Source organism: Mesoplodon mirus, assembly GCF_964341445.2.
Source record: "Mesoplodon mirus genome assembly, chromosome: 15".
Taxonomy (NCBI): domain Eukaryota; kingdom Metazoa; phylum Chordata; class Mammalia; order Artiodactyla; family Ziphiidae; genus Mesoplodon; species Mesoplodon mirus.
Window position 1 is genome coordinate 66,906,101 of NC_138991.1, and position 22,661 is coordinate 66,928,761.

General features: G+C 43.4%; 1 protein-coding gene across 15 annotated transcripts in view; it reads left to right on the top strand.

The window, feature by feature from the left end:
- The window catches only part of KAT14 (lysine acetyltransferase 14), a 44,806-nt gene that overhangs the window by 6,715 nt on the left and 15,430 nt on the right, over positions 1-22,661 (top strand). For 5 of the 15 annotated variants that reach the window (XR_014296011.1, XM_082643716.1, XM_082643708.1 and 2 more), the window contains exons 3-5: positions 1,964-2,106; positions 17,265-17,446; positions 19,257-20,356. Coding sequence is in view for 14 of the 15 variants with exons in the window: in XM_082643716.1 (XP_082499842.1) it covers positions 1,964-2,106; positions 17,265-17,446; positions 19,257-20,356 (1,425 nt within the window). In the remaining variant the exon portion in view is untranslated. Of the gene's footprint in view, positions 1-1,963; positions 2,107-12,532; positions 12,707-17,264; positions 17,447-19,256; positions 20,357-22,661 lie in introns of those variants that run through there. The other 10 variants (XM_082643721.1, XM_082643718.1, XM_082643709.1 and 7 more) reach the window with 7 other exon arrangements.

A 22,661-nucleotide genomic window follows, 5' to 3' on the forward strand; every position in this document is an offset into this window, starting at 1 on the left:
ATGAAACAACACACTTGTGTCTATACCACAGAGATTAACAGTGAATACACGTTTCCAAGTTACTCTAGGAGTCTGAGTGGGCAGAAGAGGTCATTCCATCCTTTTCTTAAGGTATTTCTTGAACAATACCTTTCTTAAATTGTAGTAAAATATATGTAACAGGGCTTCCCTGGTGGTGCAGTGGTTAAGAATCCTCCTGCCAATGCAGGGGACACGGGTTTGAGCCCTGGTCCGGGAAGATTCTACATGCCGCAGAGCAACTAAGCTCGTGCACCACAACTACTGAGCCTGTGCTCTAGAGCCCGCGAGCCACAACTACTGAGCCCACGTGCTACAACTACTGAAGCCCGTGCGCCTACAGCCTGTGCTCTGCAGCAAGAGAAGCCACCGCAATGAGAAGCCCATGCACCTCAGCGAAGAGTAGCCCCCACTCGCCGCAACTAGAGGAAGCCTGTGCACAGCAACAAAGACACAATGCAGCCAAAAAGAAATTAATAAATAAATTTATAAAAATGTGTATATACATAACAAAGCTTCCCCTTCCCACCGTCTTTAAGCATACAGTTCAGTGGCATTAAGCATATTCACATTGTTTTGCAACCATCACCACCATCATCTCCAGAAGGTGCTCATCTCCCCACAGTGAAATCCTGTGTCGATTAAACAACGTCTCCCTGTGAACAATAACTTTAAAGGGAGGGGTTTGTTGGCTGATGCAGACCCGATGCAAAAATGAGTGGAACGATTAGAAAAGCCTGTTCATGGGGTTAATTGGCAGACTGTCTGCAAATTTTACAAGTTTAAGGATGGGGGAAATTGAGACTTGGTAGGAGCATCAGCATCACCAGGCCCCTTTGAGGGTGTGGTTGTAGGTCTCCCTGTTGGGCCATCGGGATTTGGGGCTGTGAACATCGACGTCGGGGAGCGTGAACTGCAGTCTCTTAGACCCTGTACAGCTTTGGGCTGCTCCTCATGGGAAGAAGAGTCATGGAAGGATTCTCTTCGTAGGTTCTGTCCCCTTTTCAGTTGCGCTGGCCCAAAATTAATCATTATTTTTATTAGGTTGAAAACATGGTTTTGAATAGCATGTGTAGTTTCTTGTCCATTTATGATTACAAAATTGCATTTAGATGCGAAGAGAAATGTCTAATAGGATAATCACTGAAAATGTTAAAACGGATTATTTCTTGATGGTGGATTTAAAATGATTTTTAGTTCCTTCTTTGCTCTTTTCTCTTTTAGTGAAGTCTTTTACAGTGAGACTGTGTTATTCATATTTCTGCAAAGTACTTCCCCATTTGGGGCTGTGAATTCATTATCTGTTCAATATGAAGTTGGATGAGATGTGGAGCTGGGGGTGTCCTCCTCTCTGAGGATGAGCCAGGCAGCCAGGCCTTTCAGGTCCCTGCCCCTTGTTCTATTCTGATTTCATCTCAGGAATAGTTTCCATAGCTGAGAAAGGCTAAACCCAGAGTGGATGGTACCTCACGTTAACTTCAGCTCTGAAATTCTGAGAGTCTATTGTTTCTGCCCTCTAAAGAGCTTAGGAAAGTATATGTGCAGGGGTGATGCCTGGAATATTTAGTAAAGGTCAGCACTGTCCGTCAGAAATGCCGGCTGGAGCAGGCCCTGGGGCCTCCTGATGGCATTGCTTAACATGGTGTTTAGCGCTGCCTTTGAGTGGTGGAGGGGGACTGGGATGGGGGCTGCTTAGAGCAGTAGTTACTCATCACCAGTTCAGCCACACAGCAGCCTTGCACGTGTAACATGGGAGGAACAAGTGCACGTGATTAAGGGGAACAGTGATACTCATCTATGGAAAGCGAAAAAGGAAGTAGAATTCTATCCTGAGAATATTCCAAGATATTATCCTTCCTTTTCCCCCCTCTATTCATACTCAGAGTATAAAACAACACATGTTCCCCCCTGAAGTTTACCATTCCTGTTTGTGCTTTTCTCCCAGCCTGTTCTGCTTCTGTTTCAGGTGGTCATGCTGGCGATGTACAACTTGTCCCTGGAAGGTAGTGGGCGTCAGGGCTATTTCCGGTGGAAAGAAGACATCTGCGCTTTCATTGAGAAACATTGGACTTTTTTGCTTGGGAATAGGTAATGAGATTTTTAAAAAATCTTATACTTGAATGAAGATGTAAAGAATAAAGTATATGAGACTTGAGACAGCCTAATGCAGGCCTTTAGAGAATTAGAGTAATTACTTGTGGCAGTTACTGAGAATTTTTTAATCCAGAAAATGTTGTTACTTTAAGTTAAAAATCGAAGTGGAAGTTTACGTAATTACAAGGGTAGGTTTCCATACTTCTTATCCTACTTTCGGAGGAAACTGTTGGTTTCTACTGAGCAGGAAGACAGTTGAACAGATTCTTAGAATGTTAAAAAATAGAGACTTTGATTAAATAAGGCAGTTTAATAGTTGGGTAGGTGACTAATTTGAGGATAGAGGAATATTATGTCCTTTTAAAATCAGTGCCTTATAGGAGGTCAGAAGAAGAGAAATGATGGCAGTTATTGACTGCACTCATTTAAGTTGCTCTTGGTTAATTATTAGTATTTGTGTTTATTAACTCTGGGAGGTAGAAAGCGTTGTATACTGTTTGGTATTCACAGTGCTTGGCCAAGTCTGGGCACATTAACACGCATATGGTTTATTCCTTTGATACTCTTTTCATCATGATGCTTTGAATTTGCTGCTGAGTGCTTCTCCTCCGTGACCCCTCCTTGGTTCATCAGACTTAGGGGTGCCGGGGCACAGACATCCACACCAGATGTTTTAACTAAGGGTCCATGTGCATCTAGAAAGATTTTTATTGCTATTAGAGGTTAGCAAGTTTGCAATTGCATTGGCGGATTGTTTGAGATTCTTTCTTTTTCTTTAAAAAAAAAATATTTATTTATTTAGCTGGATCTTAGTTGAGACATGCGGGCTCTTAGTTGTGGTATGTGGGATCTAGTTCCCTGACCAGGGATTGAACCCGGGCCCCCTGCATTGGGAGCGTGGAGTTTTAACCACTGGACCACCAGGGAAGTCCCTTGTTTGAAATTCTGATTGTTAGTTGCCTTCTGAAGTCCTGTGTGAGATTCATAAATCTTACATAATTGGGTTGGTGTGGACACGGTAAAGGTCAGAGCAGGGACTTTGTGCTTGTCCTCACTCGGAACTCCCTGCAGCCCGTTTTCTCGGGTGCTGAGAAGTCACAGCTCTGCCAAAGTTGCTGAGGAATCATGGAGGGGTGACCTTCTGCAGGCTGCTGTGAGGGAAAAATAGAACTGAAAAATAGAACTAAGAAAAGAATTGACAGCATAACTGGTTCTTTTTCTTAAAGAAAGGAAATCTGTTGTCTTAGTTTAATGATTTAGCTCTATTTATGGAACTTAATACACCCCATTTATAAGGGACAAGGAAGGGAAAAAAACTGATAAAATTAGATCTTGGAAGGTTTTCATGATCTTTCAGTGCTGTTCTGCCTGGTGGATTGTCTTCTGGAAGAAGTTGGATTTAAATTGCCTGTTTTAAGGAAGTTGGCTTATTTTAGCAGCAGGTGCTCAGTTTCATTTGTTCATTTCTAGAGCACGTTCTGAGAGGCATCAGCTGAGGCTCTTTTTCTTTTCAATACTTCTACTGAAAGACATTAATTACTCTCCAGCTTCTTGTAATTTAACCATTAAACTAGTGGGTTTTGGCCATATTAGTGTATCACTTGAATTATCGTTTACTTATTTAAATCAAGTCACTGAAAAAAAAGAAACTTCACACCACCCTGGTAAGTGGAAAACCCATATCACTTACATAAATAGAATGAAACTGTAAAAATAAGTGCACTAAAAATAAAGCAATGCTATTGACTTGTAGCTAGATCCCATGACCTGTAAAGGTAGTCTGAAACCCTCTTTCCTTTTTTTTAATCATATGATTCCATCTATATATTTTTTTCATCCAGGTGTATTGATATGTAATTGACATACAGCACTGTATGAGTTTAAGGTGTACAGCATAATGATTTGACTTACATACATCATGAAATGATGACCACAAAGTTTAATGAACATCCATCATCTCATATAGATATAAAATTAAAGAAATAGAAAAAAGATTTTTTTTCCTGTGATAAGACCTCTTAGGATTTACCCCCAACAACTTTCCTGTATAACATTCAGCAGTGTTAATTTTATTTATCATGTGGTACAGTACATCCCTAGTACTTATTTATCTTATAATTGGAAGTTTATCCCCCCACCTCTGGAAAATCTAATGTCTTTTTCTGAGTTTGTTTTTGAAGTATAATTGACCTATAACACTACATTAGTTCCAGTTACACAACATAGTGATTCAGTATTTCCATACGTTTCAAACTGATCACCACAGTACGTCTAGTTACCATACATCACCATACAAAGATACTACATAATAATTGACTATTTTTCCCCCCACTATACATTTCATACCCGTGACTTATTTATTTTGTAACTGGAAGTTTGTACCTCTTAATTTCCCTCACCTATTTCTCCCCTCTCCCCACCCTCCTCCCCTCTGGCAACCACCTGTTTGTTCTCTGTATCTGTGACTGTTGCTGTTTTGTTATGTTTCTTCATTTGTTTTGTTTTTCAGCTTCCACATATAAGTGAAATCATACAGTATTTGTCTTTCTCTGACTTACTTCACATAATACCCTTAGCATAGTACCCTCTAGGTCCATACATGTTGTCACAATGGCAAGATTTCATTCTTTTTTATAGCTGAATAATATCCAATTGTGTGTGTGTGTGTGTGTATCACATCTTTTTTTTTGCACTTCTTTATTGGAGTATTATTGCTTTACAATGTTATGTTAGTTTCTGCTGTATAACAAAGTGAATCAGCTATATGTATACATATATCCCCATATCCCCTCCCTCTTGCGTCTCCCTCCCACCCTCCTTATCCCACCCCTCTAGGTAGTCACAAAGCACTGAGCTGATCTCCCTGTGCTGTGCAGCTGCTTTCCACTAGCTATCTATTTTACATTTGGTAGTGTATATACGTCAATGCTACTCTCTCACTTCGTCCCAGCTTCCTGTTCCCACTCCCCATGTCCTCAAGTCCATTCTCTATGTTTGCATCTTTATTCCTGTCCTGCCTCTGGGTTCATCAGAACCATTTTTTTTTATTCCATATATATGTGTTAGCATACGGTATTTGTTTCTCTCTTTCTGACTTACTTCACTCTGTATGACAGACTCTAGGTCCATCCACCTCACTACAAATAACTCAGTTTCATTTCTTTTTATGGCTGAGTAATATTCCATTGTATATATGTGCCACATCTTCTTTATCCATTCATCTGTCGATGGACACTTAGGTTGCTTCCATGTCCTGGCTACTGTAAATAGAGCTGCAGTGATCACTGTGGCACATGACTCTTTTTGAATTATGGATTTCTCAGGGTATATGCCCAGTAGTGGGATTGCTGGGTCATATGGTAGTTCTACTTTGAGTTTTTTAAGGAACCTCCATACTGTTCTCCATAGTGGTTGTATCAATTTACATTCCCACCAACAGTGCAAGAGGGTTCCCTTTCCTCCACACCATCTCCAGCATTTATTGTTTGTAGATTTTTTGGTGATGGCCATTCTGACCGGTGTGAGGTGATACCTCATTGTAGTTTTGATTTGCATTTCTCTAATGATTAGTGATATTGAGCATTCTTTCATGTGTTTGTTGGCAATCTGTATATCTTCTTTGGAGAAATGTCTGTTTAGATCTTCTGCCTATTTTTGGATTGGGTTTTTTTTTTTTTTTTTTTTTTTTTTTTTATTGACCTGCATGAGCTGCTTGTATATTTTGGAGGTTAATCCTTTGTCAGTTGCTTCATTTGCAAATATTTTCTCCCATTCTGAGGGTTGTCTTTTCATCTTGTTTATGGTTTCCTTTGCTGTGTAAAAGCTTTTAAGTTTCATTAGGTCCCATTTGTTTGTTTTCATTTCTCTTTCTCTAGGAGATGGGTCAAAAAGTATCTTGCTGTGATTTATGTCAAAGAGTGTTCTTCCTGTGTTTTCCTCTAACAGGTTTTTTTTTTGCTTTTCTTTTCTCTTTTTTTTTTTTTTTTTTTTTGCGGTACGCGGGCCTCTCACTGTTGTGGCCTCTCCCGTTGCGGAGCACAGGCTCCGGACGCGCAGGCTCAGCGGCCATGGCTCACGGGCCCAGCCACTCCGTGGCATGTGGGATCTTCCCGGACCAGGGCACGAACTCATGTCCCCTGCATCGGCAGGCGGACTCTCAACCACTGCACCACCAGGGAAGCCCTAAGAGGTTTTTTTTTTTAATTAACTAATTAATTTATTTTTGGCTGTGTTGGGTCTTTGTTACTGCGTGTGGGCTTTCTCTAGTTGCAGCGAGAGGGGGCTACGCTTCGTTGCGCTGCACAGTCTTCTCATTTCAGTGGCTTCTCTTGTTGAGCATGGGCTCTAGGGTGTGGCATGTGGGCTCAGTAGTCATGGCTTGCGGGCTCTAGAGCGCAGGCTCAGTAGTTGTGGCACACGGGCTTAGTTGCTCCGTGGCATGTGGGATCTTGCCTGAGCAGGGCTCGAACCCGTGTCTCCTGCATTGGCAGGTGGATTCTTAACAACTGTGCTACCAGGGAAGTCCCTTTCTAAGAGTTTTTTTACTCTCTGGCCATACATTTTGGTCTTTAATCCATTTTGAGCTTATTTTTGTGTATGGTGTTAGGAAGTGTTCTAATTTCATTCTTTTACATGTAGCTGTCCAGTTTTCCCAGCACCACTTACTGAAGAGGCTGTTCTTTCTCCACTGTATATTCTTGCCTCCTTTATCAAAGATAAGGTGACCATATGTGTGTGGGTTTATCTCTGGGCTTTCTATCCTGTTCCATTGATCTATATTTCTGTTTTTGTGCCAGTACCATACTGTCTTGATTACTGTAGCTTTGTAGTATAGTCTGAAGTCAGGGAGGCTGATTCTTCCCACTCCGTTTTTCTTTCTCAAGATTGCTTTGGCCATTTGGGGTCTTTTGTGTTTCCATACAGATTGTAAAATTTTTTTGTTCTAGTTCTGTGAAAAATACCATTGGTAGTTTGATAGGGATTGCATTGAACCTGTAGATTGCTTTGGGCAGTATAGTCATTTTCACAACGTTGATTCTTCCAATCCAAGAACATGGTATATCTCTCCATCTGTTTGTATTGTCTTTTATTTCTTTTATCAGTGTCTTACAGTTTTCTGCATACAGGCCTTTCTCCTTAGGTAGGTTTATTCCTAGGTATTTTATTCTTTTTGTTGCAATGATAAGTGGGAGTGTTTCCTTAATTTCTCTCTCAAATTTTTCATTGTTAGTGTATAGGAATGTGAGAGATTTCTGTGCATTCATTTTGTATCCTGCTACTTTACCAAATTCATTGATTAGCTCTAGTAGTTTTCTGGTAGCATCTTTAGGATTCTCTGTGTATAGTATCATGTCATCTGCAAACAGTGACAGTTTTACTTCTTTTCCAATTTGTATTCCTTTTATTTCTTTTTCTTCTCTGATTGCCGTGGCTAAAACTTCCAAAACTATGTTGAATAATAGTGGTGAGAATGGACATCCTTGTCTTGTTCCTGATCTCAGAGGAAATGGTTTCAGTTTTTCACCATTGAGAACGATGTTGGCTGTGGGTCTGTCATATATGGCCTTTATTATGTTGAGGTAGGTTCCCTCTGTGCCCACCGTCTGGAGAGTTTTTATGATAAATGGGTGTTGAATTTTGTCGAAAGCTTTTTCTGCATCTATTGAGATGATCATATGGTTTTTCTCCTTCAGTTTGTTAATATGGTGTATTACATTGATTGATTTGCGTATATTGAAGAATCCTTGCATTCCTGGTATAAACCCCACTTGATCATGGTGTATGATCCTTTTAACGTGCTGTTGGATTCTGTTTGCTAGAATTTTGTTGAGGATTGTTTCATCTATGTTCATCAGTGATATTGGCCTGTAGTTTTCTTTTTTGTGACATCTTTGTATGGTTTTGGTATCAGGGTGATGGTGGCCTAGTAGAATGAGTTTGGGAGTGTTCCTCCCTGTGCTATATTTTGGAGGAGTTTGAGAGGGATAGGTGTTAGCTCTTCTCTAAATGTTTGATAGAATTCGCCTGTGAAGCCATCTGGTCCTGGACTTTTGTTTGTTGGAAGATTTTTAATCCCAGTTTCAATTTCAGTGCTTGTGATTGGTCTGTTCATATTTTCTGTTTCTTCCTGGTTCAGTCTTGGAAGGTTGTCCTTTTCTAAGAATTTGTCCATTTCTTCCAGGTTGTCTATTTTATTGGCATATAGTTGCTTGTGGTAGTCTCTCATGATCCTCTCTGTTTCTGCAGTGTCAGTTGTTACTTCTCCTTTTTCATTCTAATTCTGTTGATTTGTGTCTTCTCCCTTTTTTTCTTGATGAGTCTGGCTAATGGTTTATCAATATTTTGTTTATTTTCTCAAAGAACCAGCTTTTAGTTTTATTGATCTTTGCTATTGTTTCCTTCATTTCTTTTTCATTTATTTCTGATCTGATCTTTATGATTTTTTTCCTTCTGCTAACTGTGGGGTTTTTTTTGTTCTTTCTCTGATTGCTTTAGGAGTAAGGTGAGGTTGTTTATTTGAGAGTTTTCTTGTTTCTTCAGGTAGGATTGTATTGCTGTAAACTTCCCTCTTAGAACTGCTTTTGCTGCATCCCATAGAGTTTGGGTCATCATGTTTTCATTGTCATTTGTTTCTAGGTATTTTTAAACTTCCTCTTTGATTTCTTCAGTGATTCTTGGTTATTTAGTAGTGTATTGTTCAGCCTCCATGTGTTTGTATTTTTTACAGTTTTTTTTCCCTATAATTGGTATCTAGTCTCATAATGTTGTGGTTGGAAAAGGTACTTGATACAATTTCAATTTTCTTAAATTTACCGAAGCTTGATTCGTGACCCAAGATATGATCTATCCTGGAGAACGTTTCATGTGCACTTGAGAAGAAAGTGTATTCTGTTGTTTTGGGTGGAATGTCCTATAAATAACAATTAAAACCACCTGGTCTGATGTGTCTTTTAAAGCTTGTGTTTCCTTATTTATTTTCATTTTGGATGGTCTGTCCATTGGTGAAAGTGGGATGTTAAAGGCCCCTACTATTGTGTTACTGTCTATTTCCCTTTTTATGGCTGTTAGCATTTGCCTTATATATTGAGGTGCTCCTATGTTGGGTGCATAAATATTTACAATTGTTATATCTTCTTCTTGGATTGATCCCTTGATCATTATGTAGTGTCCTTCATTGTCTCTTGTCTTTATTTTAAAGTCTATTTTCTCTGATGTGAGTATTGTTACTCCAGCTATGTTTTGATTTCCATTTGCATGGAATATCTTTTTCTATCCCCCATTTTCAGTCTGTATGTGTCCCTAGGTCTGAAGTGGGTCTCTTGTAGGCAGCATCTATACGGGTCTTGTTTTTGTATCCATTCAGCCAGTCTATGTCTTTTGGTGGGAGCATTTAATCCATTTACATTTAAGGTAATTATCGATATGTATGTTCCTATTACCATTTTCTTAATTGTTTTGGGTTTGTTTTTGTAGGTCTTTTCCTTCTCTTGTGTTTCCTGCCTAGAGAAGTTCCTTTAGCTTTTGTTGTAAAGCTGGTTTGGTGGTGCTGAATTCTCTTAACTTTTGCTTGTCTTAAAGGTTTTAATTTGTCCGTGGAATCTGAATGAGATCCTTGCTGGGTAGAGTAATCTTTGTTGTAGGTTTTTCCTTTTCATCACTTCAAATATGTCCTGCCACTCCCTTCTGGCTTGCAGAGTTTCTGCTGAAGGTTCAGCTGTTAACCTTATGGGGATTCCCTTGTATGTTATTTGTTGCTTTTCCCTTGCTGCTTTTAATATTTTTTCTTTGTATTTAATTTTTGATTGTTTGATTAATATGTCTTTTGGCGTGTTTCTCCTTGGACTTATCCTGTATGGGACTCTGTGCTTCTTGGACTTGAGCGACTATTTCCTTTGCCACGTTAGGGAAGTTTTCGACTATAATCTCTTCAGATGTCTTCTCAGACTCTTTCTTTTTCTCTTCTTCTTCTGGGACCCCTATAATTCGAATGTTGGTGCATTTAATGTTTTCTTAGAGGTCTCTGAGACTGTTCTCAATTCTTTTCATTCTTTTTTCTGCTCTGCGGCAGTTATTTCCAGTATTCTCCATTCTTCTTCAGTTTTTCTGCTATTGATTCCTTCTAGAGTATTTTTAATTTCATTTATTGTGCTGTTCATCATTGTTTGTTTGCTCTTTAGTTCTTCTAGATCCTTGTTAAACGTTTCTTTAATTTTCTCCATTCAATTTCTGAGATTTTGGATCATCTTTACTATCATTACTCTGAATTCTTTTTCAGGTAGACTGCCTATTTCCTCTTCCTTTGTTTGATCTGGTGGGTTTTTACCTTGCTCCCTCATCTGCTGCATATTTCTGTGTTTTCTCATTTTGTTTAACTTACTGTGTTTGGGGTCTCCTTTTTGCAGGCTGCAGGTTCGTAGTTTGTCTTATTTCTGGCGTCTGCCCCCAGTGGGTGAGGCTGGTTCAGTGACTTGGGTATGCTTCCTGGTGGGGCGGGACTGGTGCCCGTGTTCTGGTGGGTGGGGCTGGATCTTGTTCCTCTTTGGGCAGGGCCGCATCCGGTGGTGTGTTTTGGGGTGTCTATGAACTTAGTATGACTTTAGGCAGCCTCTCTGCTAATAGGTGGGGTTGTGTTCCTGTCTTGCTAGTTGTTTAGTATGGGGCATCCAGCACTGGAGCTGAGTCTTAGTGTTGAGACAGAGATCTCTGGGAGAGCTCTCTCAAATTAATATTACGTGGGGGGCTTCCCTGGTGGCGCAGTGGTTGAGAGTCCGCCTGCCGATGCAGGGGACACGGGTTCGTGCCCCGGTCCGGGAGGATCCCACATGCCGTGGAGCGGCTGGGCCCTTGAGCCATGGCCACTGAGCCTGCCTGTCCAGAGCCTGTGCTCCGCAACGGGAGAGGCCACAACAGTGAGAGGCCCGCGTACCGCAAAAAAAAAAAAAAAAAAAAAAATTACGTGGGGCCAGGAGGTCTCTGGTGGTCCAGTGTCCTGGACTTGGCTCTCCCACCTCGCAGGCTCAGGCCCGACACCCGGCCGGAGCACCAAGACCCTGCCAGCTTCACAGCACAGAAGAAAAGGAAGAAAGAAAAAAATAAAAAACAGAACCCCAAAACAAATGGTGGAAGCAAAACTAAACAGGCAAAATCACACAAAGGAATATACACACACACTCATAAAAAGAAAAAAATGGAAAAAAAAAAGACGGCCCCAAGACAAATGATAAAAGCAAAACTAAACAGACAAGGGACTTCCCTGGTGGTGCAGTGGTTAAGAATCTGCCTGCCAATACAGGGGACGTGGGTTCAATCCCTGGTCTGGGAAGATCCCACGTGCCGCAGAGCAACTAAGCCTGTGTGCCACAAGTACTGAGCCTGCGCTCTAGAGCCCGCAAGCCACAACTACTGAGCTCACGCCCAACAGCTACTGAAGCCCATGGCCCTAGAGCCTGTGCTCTGCAATAAGAGAAGCCACCATGTACTGCAATGAAGAGTAGCCCCTGCTCGCCACAACTAGAGAAAGCCTGCACACAGCAACAAAGACCCAACACAGCCAAAAAATAAAAAATAACTGAACAGACAAAATCACACAAAGAAACATATACACACACAGACAGACACACACACTCACAAAGAGAGAACAAAAAAAGGAAGATAGCAACCAAACCAATGAACAAACCCACCAATGAAAACAAGCACTAAAAACTAAACTAAGATAAACATAACACCAAAAACAAATCAAATGCAGAAAGCAAACCCCAGGTCTGCAGTAGCTCCCAGAGTCCACCACCTCAGTTTTGGGAACATTTGTTGACTCTTCATGTATTCCACAGATGCAGGGTTTATCAAGCCGATTGAGGGGATTTACTCCACTGCTCCTGAGGCTGCATGGAGAAATTTCCCTTTCTCTTCTTTGTTCGCACAGCTCCTGGGGTTCAGCTTTGGTTTTGGTCCCACCTCTGCGTGTAAGCTGCCCTCAGGCCTCTGTTCCCTGCCCAGACAGGAGGGTGTTAAAGTAGCGGCTGATTAGGGCTCTCTTGCTCACTCAAGCCAGGGGGAGGGAGGGGTACGGTAGTCATAATTCGTGCCTGTGGCAGCAGAGACCAGCATATTACAACAGCCTGAGGCATGCCGTGTGCTCTCCCAGGGAAGTTGGCCCTGGATCACAGGACCCTGGCAGTGGCGTGCTGCACAGGCTCCCAGGGAGGTGTGGGTAGTGACCTGCACTTGCACACAGGATTCTTGGTGGCAGTGGCGGCAGCGGTAGTGGTCCATGCCTGTCTCTGGGGTGCGAGATGATAGCTGCGGCTCACACCCATCTCTGGAGCTCGCTTAGGCGGTGCTCTGCCGTCTGTGGGCACACAGAGCAAGAAGCCCTTCTCCTTGTGCACTCTGAAATTATGATCTCTTGCCTCTCCGGCAGGTCCAGACTTTTTCCCGGTCTCCCTCCTGGCTAGCTGTGGCGCACTGGTCCCCTTCAGGTTGTCTTCACGCAGCTAACCTCAGTCCTCTCCCTGGGGTCTGACCTCCAAAGCCCAAGCCTCAACTCCCAGCTCCCACCCGCCCCGATGGGTGAGCAGACAGGCATCTCAGGCTGGTGAGTGCTGGTTGGCACCGATCCTCTGTGTGGGAATCTCTCTGCTGTGCTCTCCTCTGTGGCTCCAAAGCTTCCCCCCTCCACCACCCGCAGTCTCTGCCTGCGAAGGGGCTTCCTAGTATGTGGAAACTTTTCCTCCTTCACAGCTCCCTCCCAGAGGCGAAGGTCCTGTCCCTATTCTTTCGTCTCTTGTTTTTTCTTTTTTCTTTTGCCCTACCCAGGTATGTGGGGATTTTCTTGGCTTTTGGGAGGTCTGAGGTCTTCTGCCAGCATTCAGTTGGTGTTCTGTAGGAGTTGTTCCACGGGTAGATTTTTTTTGGTGTATTTGTGGGGAGGAAGGTGATCTCCACGTCTTACTCCTCCACCACCTTGAAGGTCTCCCCCTCACATCTTCTTTATCCTTTTGTCTATTGATGGGCACTTGGGTTGCTTCCGTGTCTTGGCTATTGTAAATAATGCTGCAGTGAACATAGGGGTGTGTATATCTGTTCAAATTAGTGTTTTGTTTTCTTTGGGTAAGTACCCAGGAGTGGAATTGCTAGATCATATGGTAGTTCTATTTTTAATTTTCTGAGGACCCTCCATACTGTTTTGCGTTGGCTGCACCAATTTACATTCCCACCAGTAGTGCACAAGGGTTCCCTTTTCTCTACATCCTCACCAGTATTTGTTATTTGTTGTCTTTTTAATCACAGCCATTCTCACAGGTGTGAGGTGATAGCTCATTGTGATTTTGATTTGCATGTCCCTGATGATTAGTGATGCTGAGTATCTTTTCATGTACCTGTTGGCCATCTGTATGTCTTATTTGGGAAAATGTCTTTTCAGATCTTCTGCCCATGTTTTAATCGGATTGTTCATTTTTTTGATGTTGAACTATATGAGTTCTTTGTGAGGCCTCTTTCTTGATCAAAAAGGGAGACTATGTGTGTTAGTGAGAATTTAAAGCAACTTACTTTCTCCTTGATCTAACCGGAGGAGTGAAAGAGAATTAAAAATTACTCTGTGACTCCTTGGCACTCAGTTTCCTGCCTCAGTGCTGTCCTTCCCTTTGGGAACTCTGCTTTAAGCATCAATGATTGGAAAAGCCCCGAAACCACTCACCCGAGATGGTCTCCAGTACTCAGATGTGTCCGTGTATGAAAACGCAGACTCACTGCCTCCGCAATGAAACACTTCTCATAACTGCTAAAGATTCACAGTCTGCTATCCATGGAGCATACTTTAAAATTCTTAACAATGTTAACCATTTCTCATTTGCCAATAGGATCCGAGAGAATAGTATACTGTATAATGAAGTTTTAAATTTGAATACATTTTCTTTCAGATCTTATATGTCCTTAATATTTTATTAAGGTTTAAATGTATAAAGGTTTATTAAGGGCTAACCTAAATAACTTTATGTACCTACTGTAGAAGCAAGTTAAAAAGTACACAAAAGCTTAATTACTACAGTTTAATTTTATATGTGGTCATTTAATCTGGTTTTACAGTCCTGGCCTTGAATTGTTCCCAAAGTTATAATTTTGATTAGTGAAGAATAGTTTGAATATTTTTCTATTACCATATTTCATTTATTTTAAAATCAACAGTTTTTCCCACTTTGACATCTCTGACAGCTGGATACATCTTAGAAGTGATGGTGTGTCATAGCTTACTTGATAGCTAGTTTTCCTTCTTGTACACAAAATGGTGTGTCTTAAAGTCAGTGGATCTTATGTTTGATGAAATATGATAAAACACATTCATAGTATTTAAAATTAAAAATATTATACAGGCATATCTCAGAGATGTTGCAGGTTCAGTTCTAGACTGCTGTTGTAAAGCAAATATCACAATAACGTGAGTCACATGAATTTTTGATTTCCCACTGCATATAAAAGTTATGTTCACATTATGCTGTAGTCTGTTAAGTATGCATAGCATTATTTTTAAAAAAACAGTGTACACACCTTAATTCAAAAATACTTGGGCTTCCCTGGTGGCTCAGTGGTTAAGAGTCCGCCTGCCAATGCAGGGGACACGGGTTCGAGCCCTGGTCTGGGAAGATCCCACGTGCCGCGGAGCAACTAAGCCCGTGCACCACAACTACTGAGCCTGCGCTCTAGAGCACGCAAGCCGCAACTACTGAAGCCTGCACGCCTAGAGCCTGTGCTCTGCAACAAGAGAAGCCACCGCAGTGAGAAGCCTGTGCACCGCAACAAAGAGTAGCCCCCACTCGCCACAACTAGAGAAAGCCCGCACACAGCAACAAAGACCCAACGCAGCCAAAAATAATAAATAAATTTTAAAAAAAGACTTTATTGCTAAAAGATGCTAACCATCGTCTGAACTTCAGCAAGTTGTAGGAGTAACATCAGAAGTCACAGATCGGGCTTCCCTGGTGGCGCAGCGGTTGAGAGTCCGCCTGCCGATGCAGGGGACGAGGGTTCGTGCCCCGGTCCAGGAAGATCCCACATGCCGTGGAGCGGCTGGGCCCGTGAGCCATGGCCGCTGAACCTGCGCGTCCGGAGCCTGTGCTCCGCAATGGGAGAGGCCACAACAGTGAGAGGCCCGCGTACCACAAAAAAAAAAAAAAAAAAAAAAAAAAAGAAGTCACAGATCACCATCACAAATACAATAATAATGAAAAACTTTGAAATACTACAAGATCTAAAATGTGACACAGAGACATGAAGTGAGCAGATGTTTTTGGAAAAATGGCACCGATAGACTTGCTTGATTCAGGGTTACCACAGACCTTCAGTTTTTAAAAAACACAGTATCTGTGAGGTGCAGTAACATGAGCTATGCCTGTATGATGAGGGCTCTGGGAAGATGGCAGAGTAGGAAGCACCAGAAATCTGTCTGCCCACCTTGGTAGCAGTTGCATTGGGAGAATCCAGTGTAACTTTATTGGAACTCTGGAGTCAGCTGAAGGCTTGCAACTTCCAAAGGAAGCCTTGGACCATAAATTACAATCAGTGTTGGTCAGTTTTAACCATGGCAGACAGCCATGCACATATTCCTGGAGCAGCTTGCACACAGTATGGGATCCGGGGTGGACACAAAGGACGCTGTCCTCCAAATATCATATCTGTGCTGATCACTGACTGCTGCTTCTGATCACAGAGGTGTTGATAAAGGCGTGGGTGGCCTTTGTTGTTGCACCTCCTCCATTCTTGCAAGCCCCTCCCCGCCTGGCTGAGGTGACTTTAAAGGGACTTACAGGGCTGGCACCTACCTCCCCACTTTCACTTTCCTCTTTGTCCCCTTTTTGGAGCCAGACGTTGAAGACTAAGACATTCAAAAGCAACCACATATACAGGGGAATTAGCCACCCTGCATGTCCAGGGGGAGGCACAGGCTTAGACATGAGCTGAGAGGACCTTGAGTTTCTGCTCCGGCTGATCTTTGGCACAGAGACAGCCTGCACCTGTCAGAAACCAGTAAACCCCGGGGAAGGAGGAGAGTCTGGTGTCCAGAGTTAACACATCATTAGATTCAAATGTCCACTGTCCAACAAAACACAAGGAATACAAGGAACAAGGAAAGTATGGCCCATTCAAAGGAAAAAAATAAACGAATGGGTTCGTTCTGGTCAGACCGCTGGGCAACAGGAGGGGGGCCTGGAAAGGTCAGAACGAGGTGAGACCTCGTTCTCCTCTGACCCAGAATGCCGGGGGTCATTCTCCTGTCTCAGATATGTGCTCATGCCTTTATAAAGTTTTTTTGTTTTTTGTGGGGTTCTTTTGGTTTGTCTGTATTTTTCTAGTACATCTCTGTTCCTAAGGATACTTTTTTCTCTTGCCTCTCTAGCAGTATTTTTCATCTGTTAGGCTGACTTTCCTATGAAAAACTGTTCTTTAGGATTTCTGGTCATTGATTTATATTTTCAAGGTGGAAATAGAACAGTTTCCTTAAAAAAGCACTTTTAACAGGAACCTGAAATAGTGGACATTTTACATATCATTTAAAATTTTTGTTGTATACACTGTTGTGTAGTTATTTTGAAACGTTTGCTGTATTTTGGGGGGGTTTGGTCAGAGTTGGTAATTCCCCCAAGGTTCAACTCTGTGTTTGTGGGACATACCATATAGTTTTATTCCTACTCTACTATGCGAAGGCAAGTAGCAGACTGAGGGATGCATCCTTCTCCGCGGGTAAAATGAACTGTTTACCAGGGCTAATGACTCTCCTGCTTTCTTTCCTGAGAGTTGTGTTTAACTCATACATAAAAGCAGGTCAAGTTAAATAAAATTAGCCTGTAGAACTCCATAATCATGGATAAGAAGTGTTTTATGAGCTTTGTTTGAATTAACTTCATTTAATCGCCACAGCAGTCTTGCACGTTCTATTATCCTAATTTTAAAGATGAAGAAACTGAGGCAGCTAGAAGGTGGTGGAGCTGGGATTTGAAGCCACGCAGAACCCCGAGCCTCTCCCTTATCCAGTGTGTTCTGTTCCTTCAAAGACGGGAAGTTCCATAGCCTGTCACAGACTTGGAGGCAGAGACTGCACTGTCTATGTAAGGGTAGAGTTGAAAAGCCAGTAATTTTTAAATGCTTGGACTCTCCAGGAAAAAGACCTCCACCTGGTGGAGCACGGTGGCGGGCTGCCTTAGCGTGGGGAGCCCCATGTACTTCCGCTCGGGAGCTCAGGAATTTGGAGAACCGGGATGGTGGAAGCTCGTCCACAACAGGCCCCCTACCCTGAAACCCGAGGGAGAGAAGCTGTCCATCTCCACTCTGAAGGTGAAAGGTACTGTCGTGAGCTGAGAGGTGCCAGTGTAGACAATCCGCTTTTACCAGGCACGGAGCCCTTGCCTCCCCGGAGCCGCTCCGCCCCACAGTTTTATTCTAACACAGTTTTTTATGCCGTAAATAAATATTATACAAAAAATGTTTTATAACTGCCTAATCAAGTTACCAGTTTAATAAATTTCCTGTAGTATCTGAAAGGTTCTCTATTTTCAATCTGTTTGTTTATGGTTTTAATCTTTTTAGTATGCAGAATTTTTAATATACAAATGTGAAGTAATATAGTGAAGTAATATAGTGAATCCCATGGTACCTTTGTCTTCACTTAAGCAGTTAACACTGGCAATCTTGGGGGGGGGGTTTTGTTCATTTGTTTGTTTTAAATATTTATTTATTTATTTGGCTGTGTTGGGTCTTAGTTGCGGGTCTTAGTTCCCCCTCGGCATGTGGGATCTTAGTTCCCCAACCAGGGATCAAACCCTCGCCCCCTGCATTGGAAGGTGGATTCTTAACCACTGGACCACCTGGGACGTCCCAATCTCATTTTATCTTGGCCCCTGGGTCCTTTCTCCCAACCCTCCACACATCCCCACCCTCGGATTATTTAGAAGCAACTTCCAGGCATCAGCACTTCCTTCTTAAATATTTCATGATTTATCTCTTATCCATAAGGGCTCTCTTTTGTAGCCTAACCATAATGCCATTTTCACACTTACAAAAATTAACAGTAGCTCCTTATATCACACATTGATCTGATTTTTTTTATCTGAAAAGTTTTTAATGACCTTTTAAATTTTTTAAAATATAATTGGGAACAAATCTCATAGTATTGAAGGTGTAAAGTCTGAACGTTCCCCACCTGCCCACCCTGCCTGCAGCTTCACTCCAGCAGAGCCACGGCTGTCTCTTGTGAAGCTTTCAGAAGTCCTCTCTGCATATTGAAGCATTTTTTTTACTAAAAATAACCCCATAAACTGATTCATACTATATTACTTGTTCTCCATTTTTTTCCCCACTTACCAGTATACATTGGACATCTTCCCATAACAGTACATGTAGATCTACCCTATTTTCTTTTATTGCATTCCATTGAATGGCTATGTGATAATTTATTAAACCTTTACCCTGTTGATGGACATTTTGGTTATTTCTATCCATTTTTGGTACTTAAACAATACTATAATTACACACATTTGCCAATTTTTTGTGATGAATTCCTGGAAATAGGTTGCTGTATCAAAGGGCATATTTATTCAGAATTTTAATCATATTGCCAAATTACCCTCCAAAAAGTTGTAATAAAATTTATACCCTATCAGGGCTTCCCTGGTGGCGCAGTGGTTGAGAGTCTGCCTGCCGATGCAGGGGACGCGGGTTCGTGCCCCGGTCTGGGAGGATCCCACATGCCACGGAGCGGCTGGGCCCGTGAGCTATGGCCGCTGGGCCTGCGCGTCCGGAGCCTGTGCTCCGCAACGGGAGAGGCCACAACAGTGAGAGGGCCGCGTACCACAAAAAAAAGAAAAAAAATTATGCCTTATCAAAAAGGCATGAACTATCCATTTTCCCCCTACACTCTCTGAGCATTATCAAACTTTTAACGGTTACCAATTCCAGTAGGAGAAAGACGCTGCAGAAGTGTTTACATTTGCATTATAATTCCTTTTTCCTGGTTAAGAGAAATCTAAATCTTGGTTTAGGGCATTCATTTAACATTTTTCTCTTTCAAACATGGAAGTAGAGTCACAATAAGGTAGAAGAAGAAGCTAACGTTGAATAGCTATTAAAAAATTTAGATATTTATTCTTTTCCAGCAGCCTCGAAACCAACTTTAGATCCCATCATTACTGTCGAGGGACTTAGAAAGCGGGTGAGTCGGAATCCTGTGGAATCTGCCATGGAATTGAAAGAGAAAAGGTCTCGCACTCAGGAAGCGAAGGACATCCGTAGAGCCCAGAAAGAGGCGGCTGGCTTTCTTGACCGCAGCACCTCCTCGACGCCTGTGAAGTTCATCAGCCGAGGACGCAGGCCGGATGTGATTCTGGAAAAAGGAGAAGTGATCGACTTCTCGTCCCTGAGCTCCTCCGACCGCACCCCGCTGACAAGCCCATCTCCTTCCCCGTCTCTGGATTTCTCTGCCCCTGGGACCCCTGCCTCTCACTCAGCCACGCCCAGCCTGCTCTCAGAAGCCGATCTGATTCCAGACGTGATGCCGCCACAAGCCTTGTTTCACGGTAAGACGGCCCGTCCTCGGGTCTCTTGGGTTGTGTGTGGCCCTGATGGCAGTGTGTGTGCTGTCCCTGTGGGCGGCGGGTCCGCATTCCCCTCCTGCTTTCTGCTCTGCACAGATGATGATGAGATGGAAGGCGACGGCGTCATCGACCCCGGGATGGAGTACATCCCGCCCCCTCCCGGCTCGGCCGCCTCGGGGCCAGGGGTTGGAGGCAGGAAGAAGGTCAGAGCCCCTGAGCAGATCAAGCAGGAGGTGGAGAGTGAGGAGGAGAAGCCCGGCAGGATGGACATCGACAGCGAGGACACAGACTCCAACACGTCCTTGCAAACAAGGGCTCGAGAGAAGAGGAAGCCCGTGCTGGAGAAGGACCGGAAGCCCAAAGGGCCCAGGTTCACCCCTGTGAGCATCTACGAGGAGAAGCTGCTCCTCAAGCGGCTGGAGGCCTGTCCTGGGGCCGTGGCCATGACCCCGGAGGCCCGGCGACTGAAGCGGAAGCTGATTGTCCGGCAGGCGAAGAGGGACCGGGGGCTGCCCCTCTTTGACCTGGATCAGGTTGTGAATGCCGCGCTTCTGTTAGTGGACGGGATTTATGGGGCCAAAGAAGGAGTTTCCAGGCTTCCAGCTGGACAAGCCATGTACAGGACGACCTGTCAGGACTTCAGAATCCTTGACCGGTACCAGGTAAGTGTTGTCCTCGCTCTCCAACTCCTGGGGCCGCAGCTCCAAGGAGCACGTGGGCATGTGGAAGAAAACAGCAAGGGAGGGAGGTACAAAAATGGCTGGGCTGTATTTTTTTTTATTTGTCCAATATGAACATCCTTTCATACATCTGAGTTTGGATTTTTGTTTTCCTTTTGGGGATTCCAGAAGGAACCTAGATGTTCTCTTTGTATCTCTTAGTCCCTGAGGGTGACTGTATATGGTTTGGGTCATGGCTTTGATGGACAGGTTTGTTGAGGACATAAGAGCATACTGGACACTGAGCTGAGCAGGAGTGAAGGCGTGTGGACATCTGTGTAGTTAGGTGACACCCTGCAGAAAGAGCAGCTGGGGTCAGTGTGGGTCAGCGTGGCTAGAGGATGCCTGTGTGTGAGCGCTCCCGGGAACAGTTGATTCCACCCAGAAGTGCTGGAATGCGCCTTCCCACGGCAGGAGCAAGATGGCTTCTCTCCTTTATCTTTGCTGGAGTTTGCTACTAACCATCCTTTAACTGGTTTTGCTAATCTGGTGGCTGTAAAATGAAGCCTTGTTTTTTATTTACATTTCTTTGATGACAGGTGAAGTTAAACATTTTTCCTGTTTCCTAGTTGTTTGTGAATTGCCTGTTTGGACTCTTTGCACATTTTCCTATCTGCGTCTTTGGACACTAGTGGGGTCCGGTCTTTGTTGCCAGTGTTCTGATATTACCCAGTGATGATACCACATGTGGGGCTTTTCTTCCCTGGGGCTGGGCCTTTGCTCTGTGGGCCTTGCCATTTGAAACGCTCCTTCTTTTTTTAAAAAATAATATTTATTTATTTATTTGGCTGCATTGGGTCTTAGTTGTGGCACACGGGATCTTCTTTGCGACATGCAGGATCTTTAGTTATGGTATCCTTGATCTAGTTCCCTGACCAGGGATTGAACCCAGGCCCCCTGCATAGAGAGTGCAGAGTCTTAGCCACTGGACCACCAGGGAAGTCCCTGAAACGTTCCTTCTTGAGTTCTGGAATTTCCTAGCTTCTATTTTCTCTGGTTTGTCTCTTTAGAGCACCCCTCTTGTTTGGATATTGGACGCTCTAGACCAGAGATTTGCAAGCCTTTTCTGTAAAGGGTCAGATAGTAAGTAACTGTGGCTTTGCAGGCCAGCCCTGCTGTGCTGTGTGAGAGCAGCGTACATGATACATGATGAAGGGGTGTCGCTGTATGCCAGTAACATGTATTTACAAAAGCAGGCTGGATTTGACCTGTGGGGTCTGTAGTTTGCCAAAGACCCTTGCTGTAGCTGGATCCCCTTAATTTTCTTTATTTCCCTATTTCCCAGCTTTCCTTTCCTGGGAAGTAGTAACCTGCCTGCCTACATCCTAGAAGCCTCATAGGTAGGACCAGGAGCTGACCACGCAGTTGTTAAACTTCACCTGAATTTCCCTGTTTTCAGGACAGAGCTTCCACCCTTGGCTGCCTCAGAATCTCTTTGGAGCCGCCAGAGTTTAGCCTGCCCCTGGAGGGAGGAGTCATTTCTGGATGTGAACGGCAGAGGTGTCATTGGAGCTTTAACCTCTTAACTAAAGAGACGCTCAGTCCATAGCCACCCTGCTCACCCTCAACTTCAGCAGGACCTGATGCCCCCGTTGCTGCGTTGTCCTGAGGCACCGGCTCTGGCCCGTCCTCACCACTGCCTCAGGTTTTGGCTCTGCTGGTCTTAGTCACTTGCCAGTTACTCATATGCTTTCGTTGCTGTCATCTGCTCACCTCTCCTTTGTTCTCATAGGTTTGTCTTTTTAATCCCTATACTTAATTTTTAAAAGTATGAAATGCATTGTACCCATAGAAGAATGCATAGAACATATGGATATAATTTAGAGGTTAATAAGTTATTTAACTATGAATCTAGCTCCTGGGTTAAGACACAGGGCATTAAAAACACCTTAAAGGGCTTCTCTGGTGGCGCAGTGGTTGAGAGTCCGCCTGCCGATGCAGGGGACGTGGGTTGTGCCCCGGTCCGGGAAGATCCCACATACCGTGGAGTGGCTGGGCCCGTGAGCCATGGCCGCTGAGCCTGCGTGTCCGGAGCCTGTGCTCCGCAATGGGAGAGGCCACAACAGTGAGAGGCCCACGTACCGCAAAAAAAAAACAAAAAACAAAAAACAAAAAAAACACCTTAAAGATCCTTCTGGGCACTGCTTGCTCCCCCCAGAGGGAACCATTTTCTGACATTCAGTGTTAATCATTCCTCTGCCTTTTTAACCTCTTTATCCCTAAACAGTGTACTTTTAGTTGTTTTGTT